This window comes from Xiphias gladius, unplaced genomic scaffold, assembly GCF_016859285.1.
Source record: "Xiphias gladius isolate SHS-SW01 ecotype Sanya breed wild unplaced genomic scaffold, ASM1685928v1 HiC_scaffold_1472, whole genome shotgun sequence".
In the NCBI taxonomy this organism is placed as follows: domain Eukaryota; kingdom Metazoa; phylum Chordata; class Actinopteri; order Istiophoriformes; family Xiphiidae; genus Xiphias; species Xiphias gladius.
Window position 1 is genome coordinate 1414787 of NW_024401802.1, and position 13638 is coordinate 1428424.

The 13638-nt window shown below is 40.9% G+C and overlaps 1 protein-coding gene across 2 annotated transcripts in view; it reads right to left on the minus strand.

The window, feature by feature from the left end:
* The window catches only part of efhd1 (EF-hand domain family, member D1), a 35775-nt gene extending 22754 nt beyond the window's left edge, over positions 1-13021 (minus strand). For both annotated transcript variants that reach the window (XM_040123014.1, XM_040123013.1), the window contains exon 1: positions 12636-13021. In XM_040123014.1, the coding sequence (XP_039978948.1) occupies positions 12636-12982 (347 nt within the window). In that variant the 5' untranslated portion in view covers positions 12983-13021. The remainder of the gene's footprint in view (positions 1-12635) is intronic.
* Positions 13022-13638: the final 617 nt, after the last annotated feature.

Genomic DNA, 13638 nt, shown 5'->3' on the forward strand with positions numbered 1-13638 from the left:
AGCACCGGGCACCATACACTCAGGAAGTCTACAAAAAACCCTCAGTTTTACCAAATCGAAAACTGTCAGAATTCAAGTCAAGCCAGACTATACTGAAGAAAGTGACAAGTGTGTCAAGCAAAGCACATGAAGCGTCTTGCGTTGTGTCCCTACTTGTGGCTAAGTCAAAAAAGCCACATTGTATCATTGAAGATCGGGTCAGACAGGGTAAGCTTACTGTCTCATTTCCAGTTGCTGGCGTTTCTGTGTTACTGGTAGCAAGTTTTACAGCTCTGCCTCTACCCAGTTAATTTAGCTATTTGCTTCATTACAGTGGTTAATTACCTGCTGTACATTTAAGCCTACACTAGTTCTACTCAGTCACTCTTAGCTCTCCTGCTTTTAGCCAATTTCCCGCTACTTCACAGTTGTTTACAAGCGAAACATAAACATTAGCTGCTGTAGTTCGCCAGTAGCCGGTGCAAGATGATCCAGTGTAGTCCACCTGGCAACTCCCAAGCACCCGGGAAGCCAGGGCGGATGCGCGACTGTCCAAAACAAGAAGCGTAGCCCTAAACAGAAGCCCATGGTTCACCACCAACCAGTTTATGTTTCAAACAGATGCTCCTCACTCAGTGACAAACCTGCTGAGAAACCAACTCTGGTTATGGGCAGCTCTATCTTGAAAAATGTAAATTTAGCAACATGAAGAACCATAGTCAAATGTATTCATGGGGGCAGAGCAGGCTACGTTGAATCCTATTTAAAACTGCTGGCTAAGGATAACATGAATATAGAAATATTGTTATTCAGGTTGGCCGACACCCGATTACAGCAATCAAAGGTCACAAAAATGACTGTTGAGTCTGTGTGTACATATGCAAACACAATGTCGCACTCTGTAGTTTTCTCTTGGCCCCTGGCTAATCTGACCAGCAACAACATGTATATCAACATGTAGTTGCAGTCTTACACGCTTCTCTGTGCTTCCGTTTCAGCAGTCACCCACCCAAAACCCCATGGAGACTGTCTGCCACCCCGACCACCTAAATTAATTAACTCAAAAATAAACAAAAGAGGAGTTTTACATAAAAATCTAATAAAAATTAAGACCACCACTGCAAAAGTACAACAAAATAGAAGAATTAAATGTGGACTATTAAACATTAGATATTTGCAATATGATGAAAATATTAGCCTAAATGAATCCGCTCCCCCCGTCATATTAATACTCACATTCCTCGAAGCACCGGGCGAAAGGGTGGAGTTGCAGCCATTTTCAACTCAAGCCTATTAATCAACCCTAAACCTGAACTCAACTGTAACTCCTTGGAAAGCCTGGTTCTTAGTCTTACACACCCAACCTGGAAAACATTAAAACATACTCTTTTTTTTTTTTTTATGGTGTACCGTGCTCCTGGACCGTACTCTAAATTTTTATCTGAATTCTCAGAGTTTTTATCAAATTTAGTCCAGATAAAGTACAGAACACATAAAGTAATTATAGTGGGTGATTTTAATATTCATGTGGACATTGGCAATGATAGCCTTAGAAATGCGTTTATCTCATTATTGGACTGACTGTTTTAGATACACCCTCGACTTTGTTCTGACTTAAGGCATTGAAATTAAACATTTAATAGTCTTTCCACAGAATCCACTTTTATCTGACTATTATTTAATAACTTTTGAATTCCTATTACTGGACTACACACCATTAGAGAAAAAATGTCTTTACTAGATTTCTATCTGGTAGTGCTGTAGCTAAATCTAAGGCAGTAATTCCATCAGCACTTAATTCACCGCAATGTTTCAATATATCAGAGGACTACTATGCTAACTTTAGTCCCTCCTAAATTGATCATCTTGTTGATAGTGCTGCAGGCTCAATGCCAATGACAATCAAAAAAAAAAAAAAAAGAATTTTATAAAACAAGACAGGATAGCTTACATATGGCATTCCACCAAACTGGAAGAATCCTGCTTAGCCTGGCATGATAGTCTTAAAACTTACACATAGGGCCTCTAATGCCAGAGCAGCCTACTACTCATCTTTAATAGAGGAAAATAAAAAAATACCCTAGGTTTCTTTTCTGTACTGTACTGCACTGTAGCCAGACTGAGTCATAGCTCTATGGATATATGTAGTCCTTTAGCTCTCAGTAGTGATGACTTCATGTGCTTCTTTAATGTGAAATTTGGTGGAGGATCGGTGATGATCTGGGGGTGCTTCAACAAGGTTGGAATTGGGCACATTACTTCTTTGCGAAGGACGCACGAATCAAGCCACGTACAAGGTTATCATGGAAGAAACTTGCTTCCTTCTGCTCTGACAATGTTCCCCAACTCTGAGGATTGGTTTTTCCAGCAGGACAATGCTCCATGCCACACAGCTAGGTCAATGAAGATGTGAATTAAGGACCACCAGATCAAGATCCTGTCATGGCCAGCCCAATGTCCAGACCTGAACCCCATTGAAAACCTCTGGAATGGGATCAAGAGGAAGATAGATGCTCACAAGCCACCATACAAAGCTGAGCTGCTTGAATTTTTGCGCCAGGAGTGACATAAAGTCACCCAAAAGCAATGTAAAAGACTGGTGAAGAGGATGCCAAGATGCATGAAAGCTGTGATTGAAAATCAGGGTTATTCCACCAAATACTCTTCCTTAGTTAAAACATTAGTATTGTGTTGTTTAAAAATGAATATGAACTTGTTTTCTTTGCATCATTTTAGGTCTGAAAACACTGCATCATTTTGTTATTTTGACCATTTGTCATTTTCTGCAAATAAATGCTCTAAAGGACAATATTTTTATTTGGAATTCGGGAGAAATGTCAGTAATTTATAGAATAAAAGAATTTTTTTCATTTTACTCAAACACATACCTATAAATAGTAAAATCAGATAAAGTGATAATTTTGCAGTGGTCTCTTAATTTTTTCAAGAGCTGTATATTTAGACAGTTTTTCTCCAATCAATCGTCACCAACTAACTTCAACGATTTCTTCATCTAAACCATCAACCTTACTCTTAGACCCCTAACACCCTAACTAGCCTGCTTAAGGAAGTTTTACCCTTGGTTAGGTCTTCTTTCAATCTGTCTTTATTAACTGGCTATGTACCACAGCTGTAAAGAAATCTCTTCCAAAAAAGCCTACACCTGATCCAGGTGTTTTAGCACACTATAAACCTATATCTAACATTCCCTTTCTCTCTAAGAATCTTTGAGAAAGCTGTCGCCATCCAGCTGTGTGACTTTCTTCATAGTAATTGTTTATTTGAGGATTTCCAGTTAGGATTTAAACTGCATCATAGCACAGATACAGCACTGGTCAAAGTTAAAAAGGATCTTCTATTGCATCAGACAAAGGAATTGTCTCTGTACTTCTCTTTTTAGCTCTTAGTGCTGCATTAGACAATATTGACCATCACATCTTATTACAGAAACTGCAACATTTAATTGCCATTAAAGGAATCACTCTCTAAGCTAGTTTAATTCCTATTTATCAGATCGATTTCAGTTTGTGCATGTTAAATCGTCCATATACTCAAAAGTTAGTCACAGTTCCATAAGATTCTTTGCTTGGACCAATTCTATTCACCTTATATATGCTTCCTTTAGGCAATCTTATTAGGAAACACTCCGTAAACCTCCATTGTTATGCAGATGATACCCAGTTACTCGTGTCAATGAAGCCTGATGAAACCAATAAGTTAGCTAAACTTCAAGCATCCCTTAGGGACATAAAAGACCTATATGACCAGTAACTTTCTGCTGTTAAACTCAGACAAAACTGAAGTTAATGTACTTGGCCCAAAACACCTCAGAAACACATTATCTGATGATATAGTTATTCTAGATGGCATTGCCCTGGCCTCTAGCACCACCGTTAGGAATCTCTGAGTTGTCTTTGATCAAGATATGTCCTTTATCTCCAACATAAAACAAATTTCAAGGACTGCCTTTTTTCACCTACGTTTACATTGGTAAAACCAGGCATATCCTGTCTCAAAAAAATGCAGTTGCTTCTAGGATGGATTATTGTAATTATTATCAAGCTGTCTCAACAAGTCTCTAAATACTCTCCAGAATGATGCAGCGCAAGTACTGATGGGAAAGCTAGGTAAAGAGATCATATTTCTCCTGTGTTAGCATCATTGCACGGGCTACCTGTAAATTCCAGAATAGAATTTAAAATCATATCACCATCAATCACCATCATATCGTAAAGAGCTTATAGTACCCTATTTAACCCACTAAAACACTGCACTCCCAGAATGCAGGCTTACTTGTGGTTCCCTGAATCTCCAAAAGTAGAATAGGAGGCAGAGCCTTCAGCTATCGTGCTCTTCTACTGCGGAACCTTCTTCCAGTTTGGGTCTGGGAGGCAGACACCCTCTACACGTTTAAGAGTAGGCTTAAAACCTTCCTTTCTGATAAAGCTTATAGTTAGGGCTGGCTAAGGCTTGTCTTGAACCATCACCTGGTTATAGGGGCCTATAGGGTACTCTAGGCCTATGGGCCTAGACTGCAGGTGGATTTCCCACGATGTGCCGAGCTCCTCTCTCCTCCTTTCCCTCTCAATCCATACATGGTCATATCCCATCAGTGCTCATTACTAACTTGGGTTCTTCTCTTTCCCATAGTTTTGTGCTTTATTGTCCCTCTCTCTCCTGCTGTCACTTTCAGCAGGCATTCCTTCCTCCGGAGCTGCAGTGTGTGGATCTGTACCTGCCCCCATGATTCTGCTCAACATGCACTGCTTCAATTATCATCACAATATTTAGCCCTATTATTATTATCATAATTATCATTATTCCTGTTATTATACTATATTATTATACATCTCTCTTTCTCTCTCTCTCTCTCTGACCCACAATCTGTTATGATTTGGCACTATATAAAAACATTTAATTGAATTGAAATTCTCCCTGCAGTCATAGTTTTTGGCCGAAAGAGCACTTGCACCCTCTTGCAGCAGTGTTGGAGGGCGCAGAGTGGGTTGCGCATCTGGCATATCTTGCTGATGTGTTCACCAAACTTAATGACCTCAACCAATCACTATAAAGCAAGGACTCACATATCTTTAACATGTATGACAAAGTGAATGGTCAAATTATCGGAGAAGAAATGTGAAAGTGGAGATTGGGGTTGCAATGGTATGAGATTTTCACAGTATGATAACTGTCAAAAAATTTCATGGTTTCACCGTATCATGATATACGATATTTCAAAATTATTATCAGGAGGTCCAACCTGAGGGGGCTTGTGGCCACACATGCAAAGCAGCATGGCTCCCAGTACCAGCAGTGCTGGGAACCCTATTGTAATCACTCAGATTTAAGCATACATCGTGAAAGTTATGCGAGTGAAATTTTCCAGGGAGGTATAGAATGGTGCACACGTCAGACACCAAAAATGACACATGTCCCAAGCATGTAGTGCTATAATCAAGGTAAGCGTGTTTTGGCCAGTAACTCACACATAGTACATCGCACATTCAAAAACCTTACATGCACACGTTCCCTGAATTTAGCTGAACCTCATGATTTAGTCCACGTCCATTTCTGCCTATAATGTTTTTTGCAAAATTGCAAAATATGTGAAACCTACTTTTTCAAACTCCTCGTAAACTGTGAGTCTGATCTGCAAGAAACGTTACACATAGAATCTATGGATTATAATGATAAAAAGTTTTTAATAGAATTCTGACAATCAAAGACACGTGCAAGTTATAATGAAACAACTTCCTATCGGTTGCAGTCGAGACAGGATGTGTTCCATATCTTGGCAGCAATCACTACTATTAGCACAAAATGTGATCCAATAGTTTCTCGTGCCCCACTGAGGCTCTGTAAAAAATTTGGTGCCAGTCAGCTGAATATTGGCCACTAGGTGGCACTGCTACACAAAGCTGAAAAATATGCAAAACCTACTTTTTCGAACTCATCTTAGATTGAAGTTCAATCTGCACAAATTGTTGCAAGTAGCATCTGAGGACCCTCATGATTACTTACTGGATTACTTACCCCCAAAACTTGGGGTAAGTCGCAATAGGTTCATTAGACCCCATGTCCAGGGTTTATGCCAGGCTAGGTTAACCACGCTTTGTGGAATACCCCACTGGAATATCCCTCAGAAACATTCCAACCTTGATGGAATGTTTACTAATCTCTGTGCTGCACTCAACCTGACACTTGTATCGCACCTGTGGGCCTCCCAGTCCGACTTGCATCACCTCAACAGGCCACCAGGTGCAAACTGTGCGGGGGTCTTGGATCCCGTTAATACCTGCCTGCGGGTCTAGTTATTGTTATTATAAGTTACAATGAACCTTAAAAGGAATGAAAACAGAGGGCTTTTTTGTGATGGAGGAAGTATTCTCATCCTTTACTTACATATATGTACTAATACAGTCCTGGTTGAAATTATTGGCACCCCTGAATTTTAAGTAAAGAATTTAGAATATCTTCAGAAATATCTGCAAATTAACCAATTTTGTATAATCAGAATGTTTGTTTTTTTTTAAATGTCCAAGGCTACAGAACTAAAGAAAATTAAAAAAAAAACGAAAAAAACAAAAACTTGCATTACAGTGAAATAATACAAATACATTGTATCGGCGCTTTCAATGGGATTTAGGTCAGGCTTCACTGCTGGCCAGTTTTTCCTTTTCAACCATTGTTTTGTGCTGCTGGATGTGTGTTTTGGGTTGTCATCCTAATGAAAGACACAAGAACTTTGCCTCAAACCTAGTTTTCTGACACTGGGTAACACATTTAACTCTACAATGCCTTGGTAATCTTCTTATTTCATCATTCCTTTGATACCTTCAATTCCTCCAGTACCAGAGGCAGAAGAGCACCATGATAGAACCTCCACCAAGTTTTATTGTAGGTAGCGTGTTCTTTTACTTGTGGGCTTGATTTCGTCGTCCATAAAAAAAAATAAATAAAAAATAAAAAAACACTGATGCATTGCATTTCCAAAGAGCTCTACTTTGGTTTCATTTGTCCATAGAACATTATTCCAGAAAGACCATGGCTTATCTATGAAAGTTTTTGCAAACATTAGTCTTGCCTTTTTGTGCCTTGGCCATTGCCCATGGAGCCCTACTTGGTTTGATGTGCACCGTATATTACGGGCTAAAACCACCACTCCAGATTGCTCCAGGTCAGCCTGAAGCTCTTTAGATGTCTTGTGTGTTCACTGGAAACAAGCAGCCCTTGTTATATAGTAAAACCATCATTCATTGGTTAATTCAGGTCACGTGAACACTGAAAACTAAGCTTTTCTTTTTTTTTTTTGAGGAACTTATTTAAATTCATCAAATTGTCTTTTATTTCACTATATGACAGGATTTTTTTTCCCCATAACTTTGGACATTTTATTAAATATTCTTATTATTCAAAATTGATTAATTTGCATTTATTTCTAAAGATATTTTAAATTCTTTAGTTAAAATACAGGGGTGCCAGTAATTTCAATCAGGACTGTACAACATTGTTACAGTACTCAATTACAAGTAAAAGTCCTGCTGTATGTAAAGTATGTAAGTATTATCACAAAAATGTACTTTAAGTATTACAAGTAACATTACTCAATGCAGAAAAATGTCTAGAGACTGTCGACTATTCAATTTTATATCATTAGATTATTATTACTCATGCATTACTGCAAAAGCAGGATTTTACATTACATAAAGCAGGACTGTTGGTTGAAGTGGAGCTGTTTTGAACTGTTTTGTATCCAACTGCAACTAATGATTATTTTGATTATGGACTATTCTGCTGATTATTTTCTCCATTAATCAACTGATTGTTTGGTTTGTAAAAATTCTGAAAATAGTGAGAAAGTGCTCTAAACAATTATCAAAATAGCTGCAAATTTACTGTAAGTGCGCAAACAGCAAAGCCAGACTGGACCTTTAACTCACACGCACACTCAATTATGTCAGCCCCGTGAGCCGAGAAAGTCTGTTTCTTTATGGCATCAGATTGGGTTCAGTGTGTGTCTGTAAGTCAGAGGTTACCAAACGGACAGACAACACAGATATAATTGAGAGCCGAAATGTGGAAAATTATTTTAATAGCACATTTTATGATCAACATCAATTTGCAAGTTTTTTCATCTTGGATTAAAGTTATAAACGGGACACATACTTTGATCTGCATGGAGGGATGGTGTTCTCGAAGATGGGTGAACATGTTTGATGTGTTTCCTTCTCTTGCAGCCACTTTGCGTCCACTTTTTTCGGAAGCCCTCCTCAATGGCAATTTTTAATTTCTTTTTCAGGGGATGAAGATTCTCACTTCTCTCAGCCATTTTCTCCTCTGCATATGTGAGTGTGGAACCATTTGCTGAGTCTAACAAGCAGTTGTGCAGGAAAGGAGGTGTGCATGCACAGGTGAGATTCTCTGAATTTTTTTCCTCAATACAATTCAATTAAATCAATTAAGCAACTGTACATGGTACGATAACCGTTACTTTTTATTCCATGATATACTGTGAAGCCGGTAAACTGCTGCAACCCAAATGGAGATGTGAGCCATTTCCAACTGCTTCATGCCCATCTTGCCTGATGTTCACATAAGTCTTGTGAAAAATCTGTCCAAACTTGACACTGATTTCAACCAGTACGTCCATGCTATTTAAGCAAAGTCAGGAAAACTGGACTAGGTGAGGAACCCATTCAGTGTGAATGAAAGCAGCAGCAACCATCCTGCAAGACTGCCGAAAAATCTGATGGATTTGTCCTCTGACCGTAGGCTAAAGATGGCACATGCTGACAGGATTTTGATGTGATACTGAAAAAGAAAATCCTGAGCTAGGTAAACATGCATTCAATGAACTTTTACTTTTTGGATCTACTTATACAGTGTGAAGTGTGAAGTGACCTTCTCAGCTTTGACTCACATCAAAACCAGCCAGAGGAACAGAATGAATGTGGAGAACAGCCTGTTGCCACACTGCCCCCAGAACTATCAAAGTTTATGAAGCTTAATAAATCTCAGGTGACTGATGAAAAGAAATTCAAACTGTTACTGGGTAAGTCAGAGTACTTTCACTCACATTTTTTCCACTAAAGTGTAACTGTCTTTATATTAAAAGGGGAGTCATTCAAAAGATTTTAATTTAATAATCAACTGTGTTAGATTCAAAAAGTTTAATATGAGGTTAACAGAAAAGATTAAGGAGACTCATGAACATGCATGAGTTTAGGGGGTACTATTGGAATGGCAAAACAGATCAAGGGGTACATATGACCAAAAAGGTCGGGAACCACTGCACTAAATAATTCAAAATTCTATCATGTTAATAGCAATGGCAATATTCATTACATCTTGATAAAGCATTGAAATGTGCCCTTAAGACAAAAGCTCTCTGACGAGAGCCATGGGAATGTGGACTGGGTGAATGGGATCAATGCAGCAAAAGAAGCAAGACCAAGGAGATTTAAGACATGTGGGGGAACTCAATCTCTTCCACGACAAAGATGTTTGGAGGTTAGAGTCCAGGTCGTTTTGACTCAAGAAAGGACAGTCACCATCATCTGACTAACCAACCAAGGTCAAAAGTCAAGAAGCCTGAAGGCCCTAGGCAACTCAATCACAGTGTGCTGAATGAGCTCTGCGTTCTCAGAGCAGCCAATCACACGCACTCTCTCACGCGCGCGCACACACACACACACACACACACACACACACACACACACACACACACACACACACACACACACACACACACACAGAGTTTATGGTAGATCGTTAACAAGCTGAGTGCAGGTGAGCTGAGTGATTGATTACTTGGCCTGATGCTTGCGTGGGGTGAGGCACTGAGATAGTAGCAGGTGGTGAAGGAGAACAAGTGACTGGAGCTGACACCGGGTGGAACAGGTCGTCAGGCTCCAACTGAAGGAGTGACAAATGAGGATGTCTGCACCTGGGGGGGCCAGATGCAGGGGATGGCGAGCCTGTGGATGAGGTTAAACCGGCGGTTGTGGGGAACTTTCTGATGGCAGACTTCTCACGGTTCACTTCATGAGCAGGAGGCAAAATAGAGGAAAGGACAGGCTCTGGGGGAAGCTTAGCCCGAGGATAAAAAAAATTAGTCAGTGGGATGTTTTCATCGTCGATACCGACCCTTAACTAGAGACACCTAGGAAAGGGAGACAAGGTTAAATCAGGTGAGGGCAATTAGCAGGAGTAGCCGCTGCATCCGAGGCCAAGGGTTACTCACATGTTCGAGACATGTTAGCTGGGAAAACAGCTCCATCTTCCACTAGAGGAGATCAGCCCCATCAGCAACCTCCGCTGATGGAGCCATCAGTACAACTGTAAAAGAGTGAAGACCAAAGCAAGCAAACGACAGAGAGGACAGACAGAGAGCTGCACGGGACTGTCAGCTGCTGCAAGGAAATCAGAGGAGCAGGGAGAAAACTTGAAATGGCCAATTTTCCAACACACAAACAGAGGCAATGGTCCTGAAATCCCCATCGAAAAATCCCTGGAGCCTGAAGAAGACAATGCTAGAAATGCAGATGAGGGAAGCTCCGTCTTTGTTTCTTGGTTTCCCAACATATAATTAAGACAAACAGGATCTAAATGTACACCATTTAAATATTGCCTAAAACTGGATTAAAATGTCAATTTGTCAAAGCTTCTGACAGAGCCCAGTTGATCCTGGTCCTGATGGTACTGTGTGCTGTACACAAACATTCTTTTTGATTTTCAATTAGAATAGGTTTCTTGGAGTATTTAAAAGTAAAAGAAATCTAACCAAATGTAAAGGTTAGTCCTGTGATAAACCTGTTAAAAACTGTTCAGCACCTCACAGAGGTCAGCACATGTCATTCTTTAAAGAGTAACTTAACCCCCCTGTAAATCCTATCTGTCCTGTCTCACCCTGCTGCAGTGATGCACAGGTGTACTCCAGGACCCTGTGACATCACTGCTGGGTGTGCTTCCAGGTGAGACAGCATTTTTAGCCTGCTGTTAAGTTACTCTTTAAGGTCCAACTGGCTGACTGATGGGTGCTCTCCAAACCTGGACCTGCACACTACTGGGTGGGAGTGGTCTCCACTCCACCTAAATCTGGCACACAAAACAATTTTATATGGTTTGGCATCACTAAATCTGTCTCTGAATACACTAACTACCTGTCCAAACATAAGTTTGATATGATTGATTGTTGCATCCGTGGCAAAATCATGAAACTGCATTAGTTTTAAAGCAGTGATTTAAACACCAGGCCTTTCACGGTGGTCTACACAGTATAAAAGCAGACTTGGCTTTACACAAGGTTAAACTGTAGACTGATCAATCCTCAGTAGTCAAGTGTGAGCCATCCTGAGCCACAGCTGCCCATGGGTTGTCCACTAACTGGAAGGTCGGCGGTTCAATCCCCGGCTCCTCTAGTCTTCATGTCAAAGTTTTCTTGGGTGCACTGGACCCCAAATTGCCCCCGATGTATCATCGGGTGTGTGCGTGTGTGTGTGTGTGTGTCTGTGTGTATAGTATGAATAGAAAAGAGCGCTATATGAATGTGTGTGTGAATGGGTGAATGTGGCATGCAGTGTAAAGCACTTTGAGTGGTCAAGAAGACTAGGACAGCGCTATATAAGTGCAGTTTATTTACCATCCATTTACATGTGAGTCACAGAGGCTCAACTTAGTGGTGCCAGCCAATGGCATGGAAACATAAGTCAACACTGACCTGACAAAATGTAAACAGCTTGTATGATAACACACACCAGAAACTATGCGTTTTTAGTTGGATACTCCCAAAAATACTGGGAGTCTAAAGCAGCTAGTTCACATCTTCAGCCTAGATGACATTATCCAGTAGGTTATGTCATCTAGTGGGTAAATACTTCCCCAATGACAAGAGAATTTTGTGAGGAAATGTAAGCTGGAAACGCTGAAATAAATCAAAACGTTATCCAATTCAAAAATAATCAGAAACTAAAAGCATTCACCTGTTGCACCGTCTCCTTTGTAAGGATTTGCTGCATTTCTTTGTCTTATCAGACAGATAACTGAATCTTTTTGGGTTTTGTAAAGCTGGTCAGACAAAACAAGACATGTGAACCTGTCATCATTCTTCACCATTTTCTGATGACATGTTCCAGTCCAAGTATTGTTTAGTCATTTAGATTAATCTCTCATTGATCACCGAAATAATTATTATGTTCCACTCTAAAGTGATTAACTACCCAAGAAAACACAGCAAGCAATGAAAAGAAGGAGATAATGGGTCATAAACAGCTGACTTCACTCTAGGATTCAGTGATGTACAGCCTCGACTCATTCAATGAGCCTTTCGGTGACATACAGTATGTGGCCCACTGCCCTGACCGGATTCTTTCGGCCAGTTGTGGTTAACAGAAAATCTAGGCCCCAGTTTCACAGGGGGTGGTCAGTGATCTGATCAGGACACACACTGGTGGACACAATGTACGAGTGGTTTGTGTAGCTGATAGTGAGCAGTCGCAGGAGGCTTCACGTCGGCAGCAGCAGCCTAATCTCATCATGAGCTCCAAAGCCCGTCACGCTCACTCAGCCCCAATCCCCACACTGCAAGTAAGCATGTCGGACCGCTGCTAACCGACGTCTACTCAGGCGGACAAAAGAACCGTTAGACCCAGCCTTACCGTCTGAACATCGCCTCCATATCCTTAATCTGTCTGCGGGAGAACTCCTTGAACTCCGTGTACGGGTTGAAGACGCGGGTCGGTCGAGAAGCAGCGTTGCCCTCGTTGATGTCCAGCCTGCGGGTCAGTTTGGCGGACAGCTCGGAGGACGAGTCACCGCAGGCTGCCTCATGTTCCCGCGATTTGGGTTGGACCGGGCTCTGCTCGGGCTCTGACATCGGCTCAGCCTCCTGTGTAGCGGCCAGCCGCGACTGTAACTTCCGAGCCAGCTCTTCAGATGCCATACTGCGGGCAGGACGCTGCGCCCCTAGGTTGTGAGAAGGAATGGATCCTGACAGATGCTTCATGTACCACTGTCAAGCTGCCTGAGCCGCCCACAGACAAAAAAAAACCAACTTCCGCTCGCACTGTTTCAGAATAAGAGCGTCATTTCTACACAGCCACAGCCCCCGCTCACAAGATGTTCTTTTCTCTGAGGAGGGGTCGTCAGTAGAGAATGTTTCTGTTTGGCTTCCACCTCTGTGATCACAGTTTATTTTAAGCAAATTCCTTGCAGGCAGCCATTTGGCAACGCCAACAGGCAGTTATGTTTGGCTTATAAAACCAGGTCCCTATCTAAATGAATAGGAAGAGAGCCATAACTTAACTTTCAGTTTTCACCGGGAGTACTGCATGTATATAATCACAAGTCAAATCTGATTTTAAAAAAAACTTTAAAAGTTTGGTGACTTTGCCCCAAAATAACGTTTAAAATGTCTTGTTTTCCCCACAGTTTATACTTATACGTAATACGCATGCGCACGTTTTCGCTCGCTTCAGTGCAACAACACGATTGGATTGATATGTTTCCCGTTCGGCTGTTATAAAGTAAAAATTTGCTTTTGGGTGATATGTGTTATACTGTAGTTTATTTGATGGTGTTGATGATGTGAAGAGGATGAAGGAGACTCCGCTGACACTGTCCCCTGAGCCATATCTCTATTTTCACACATGGTTTATATTC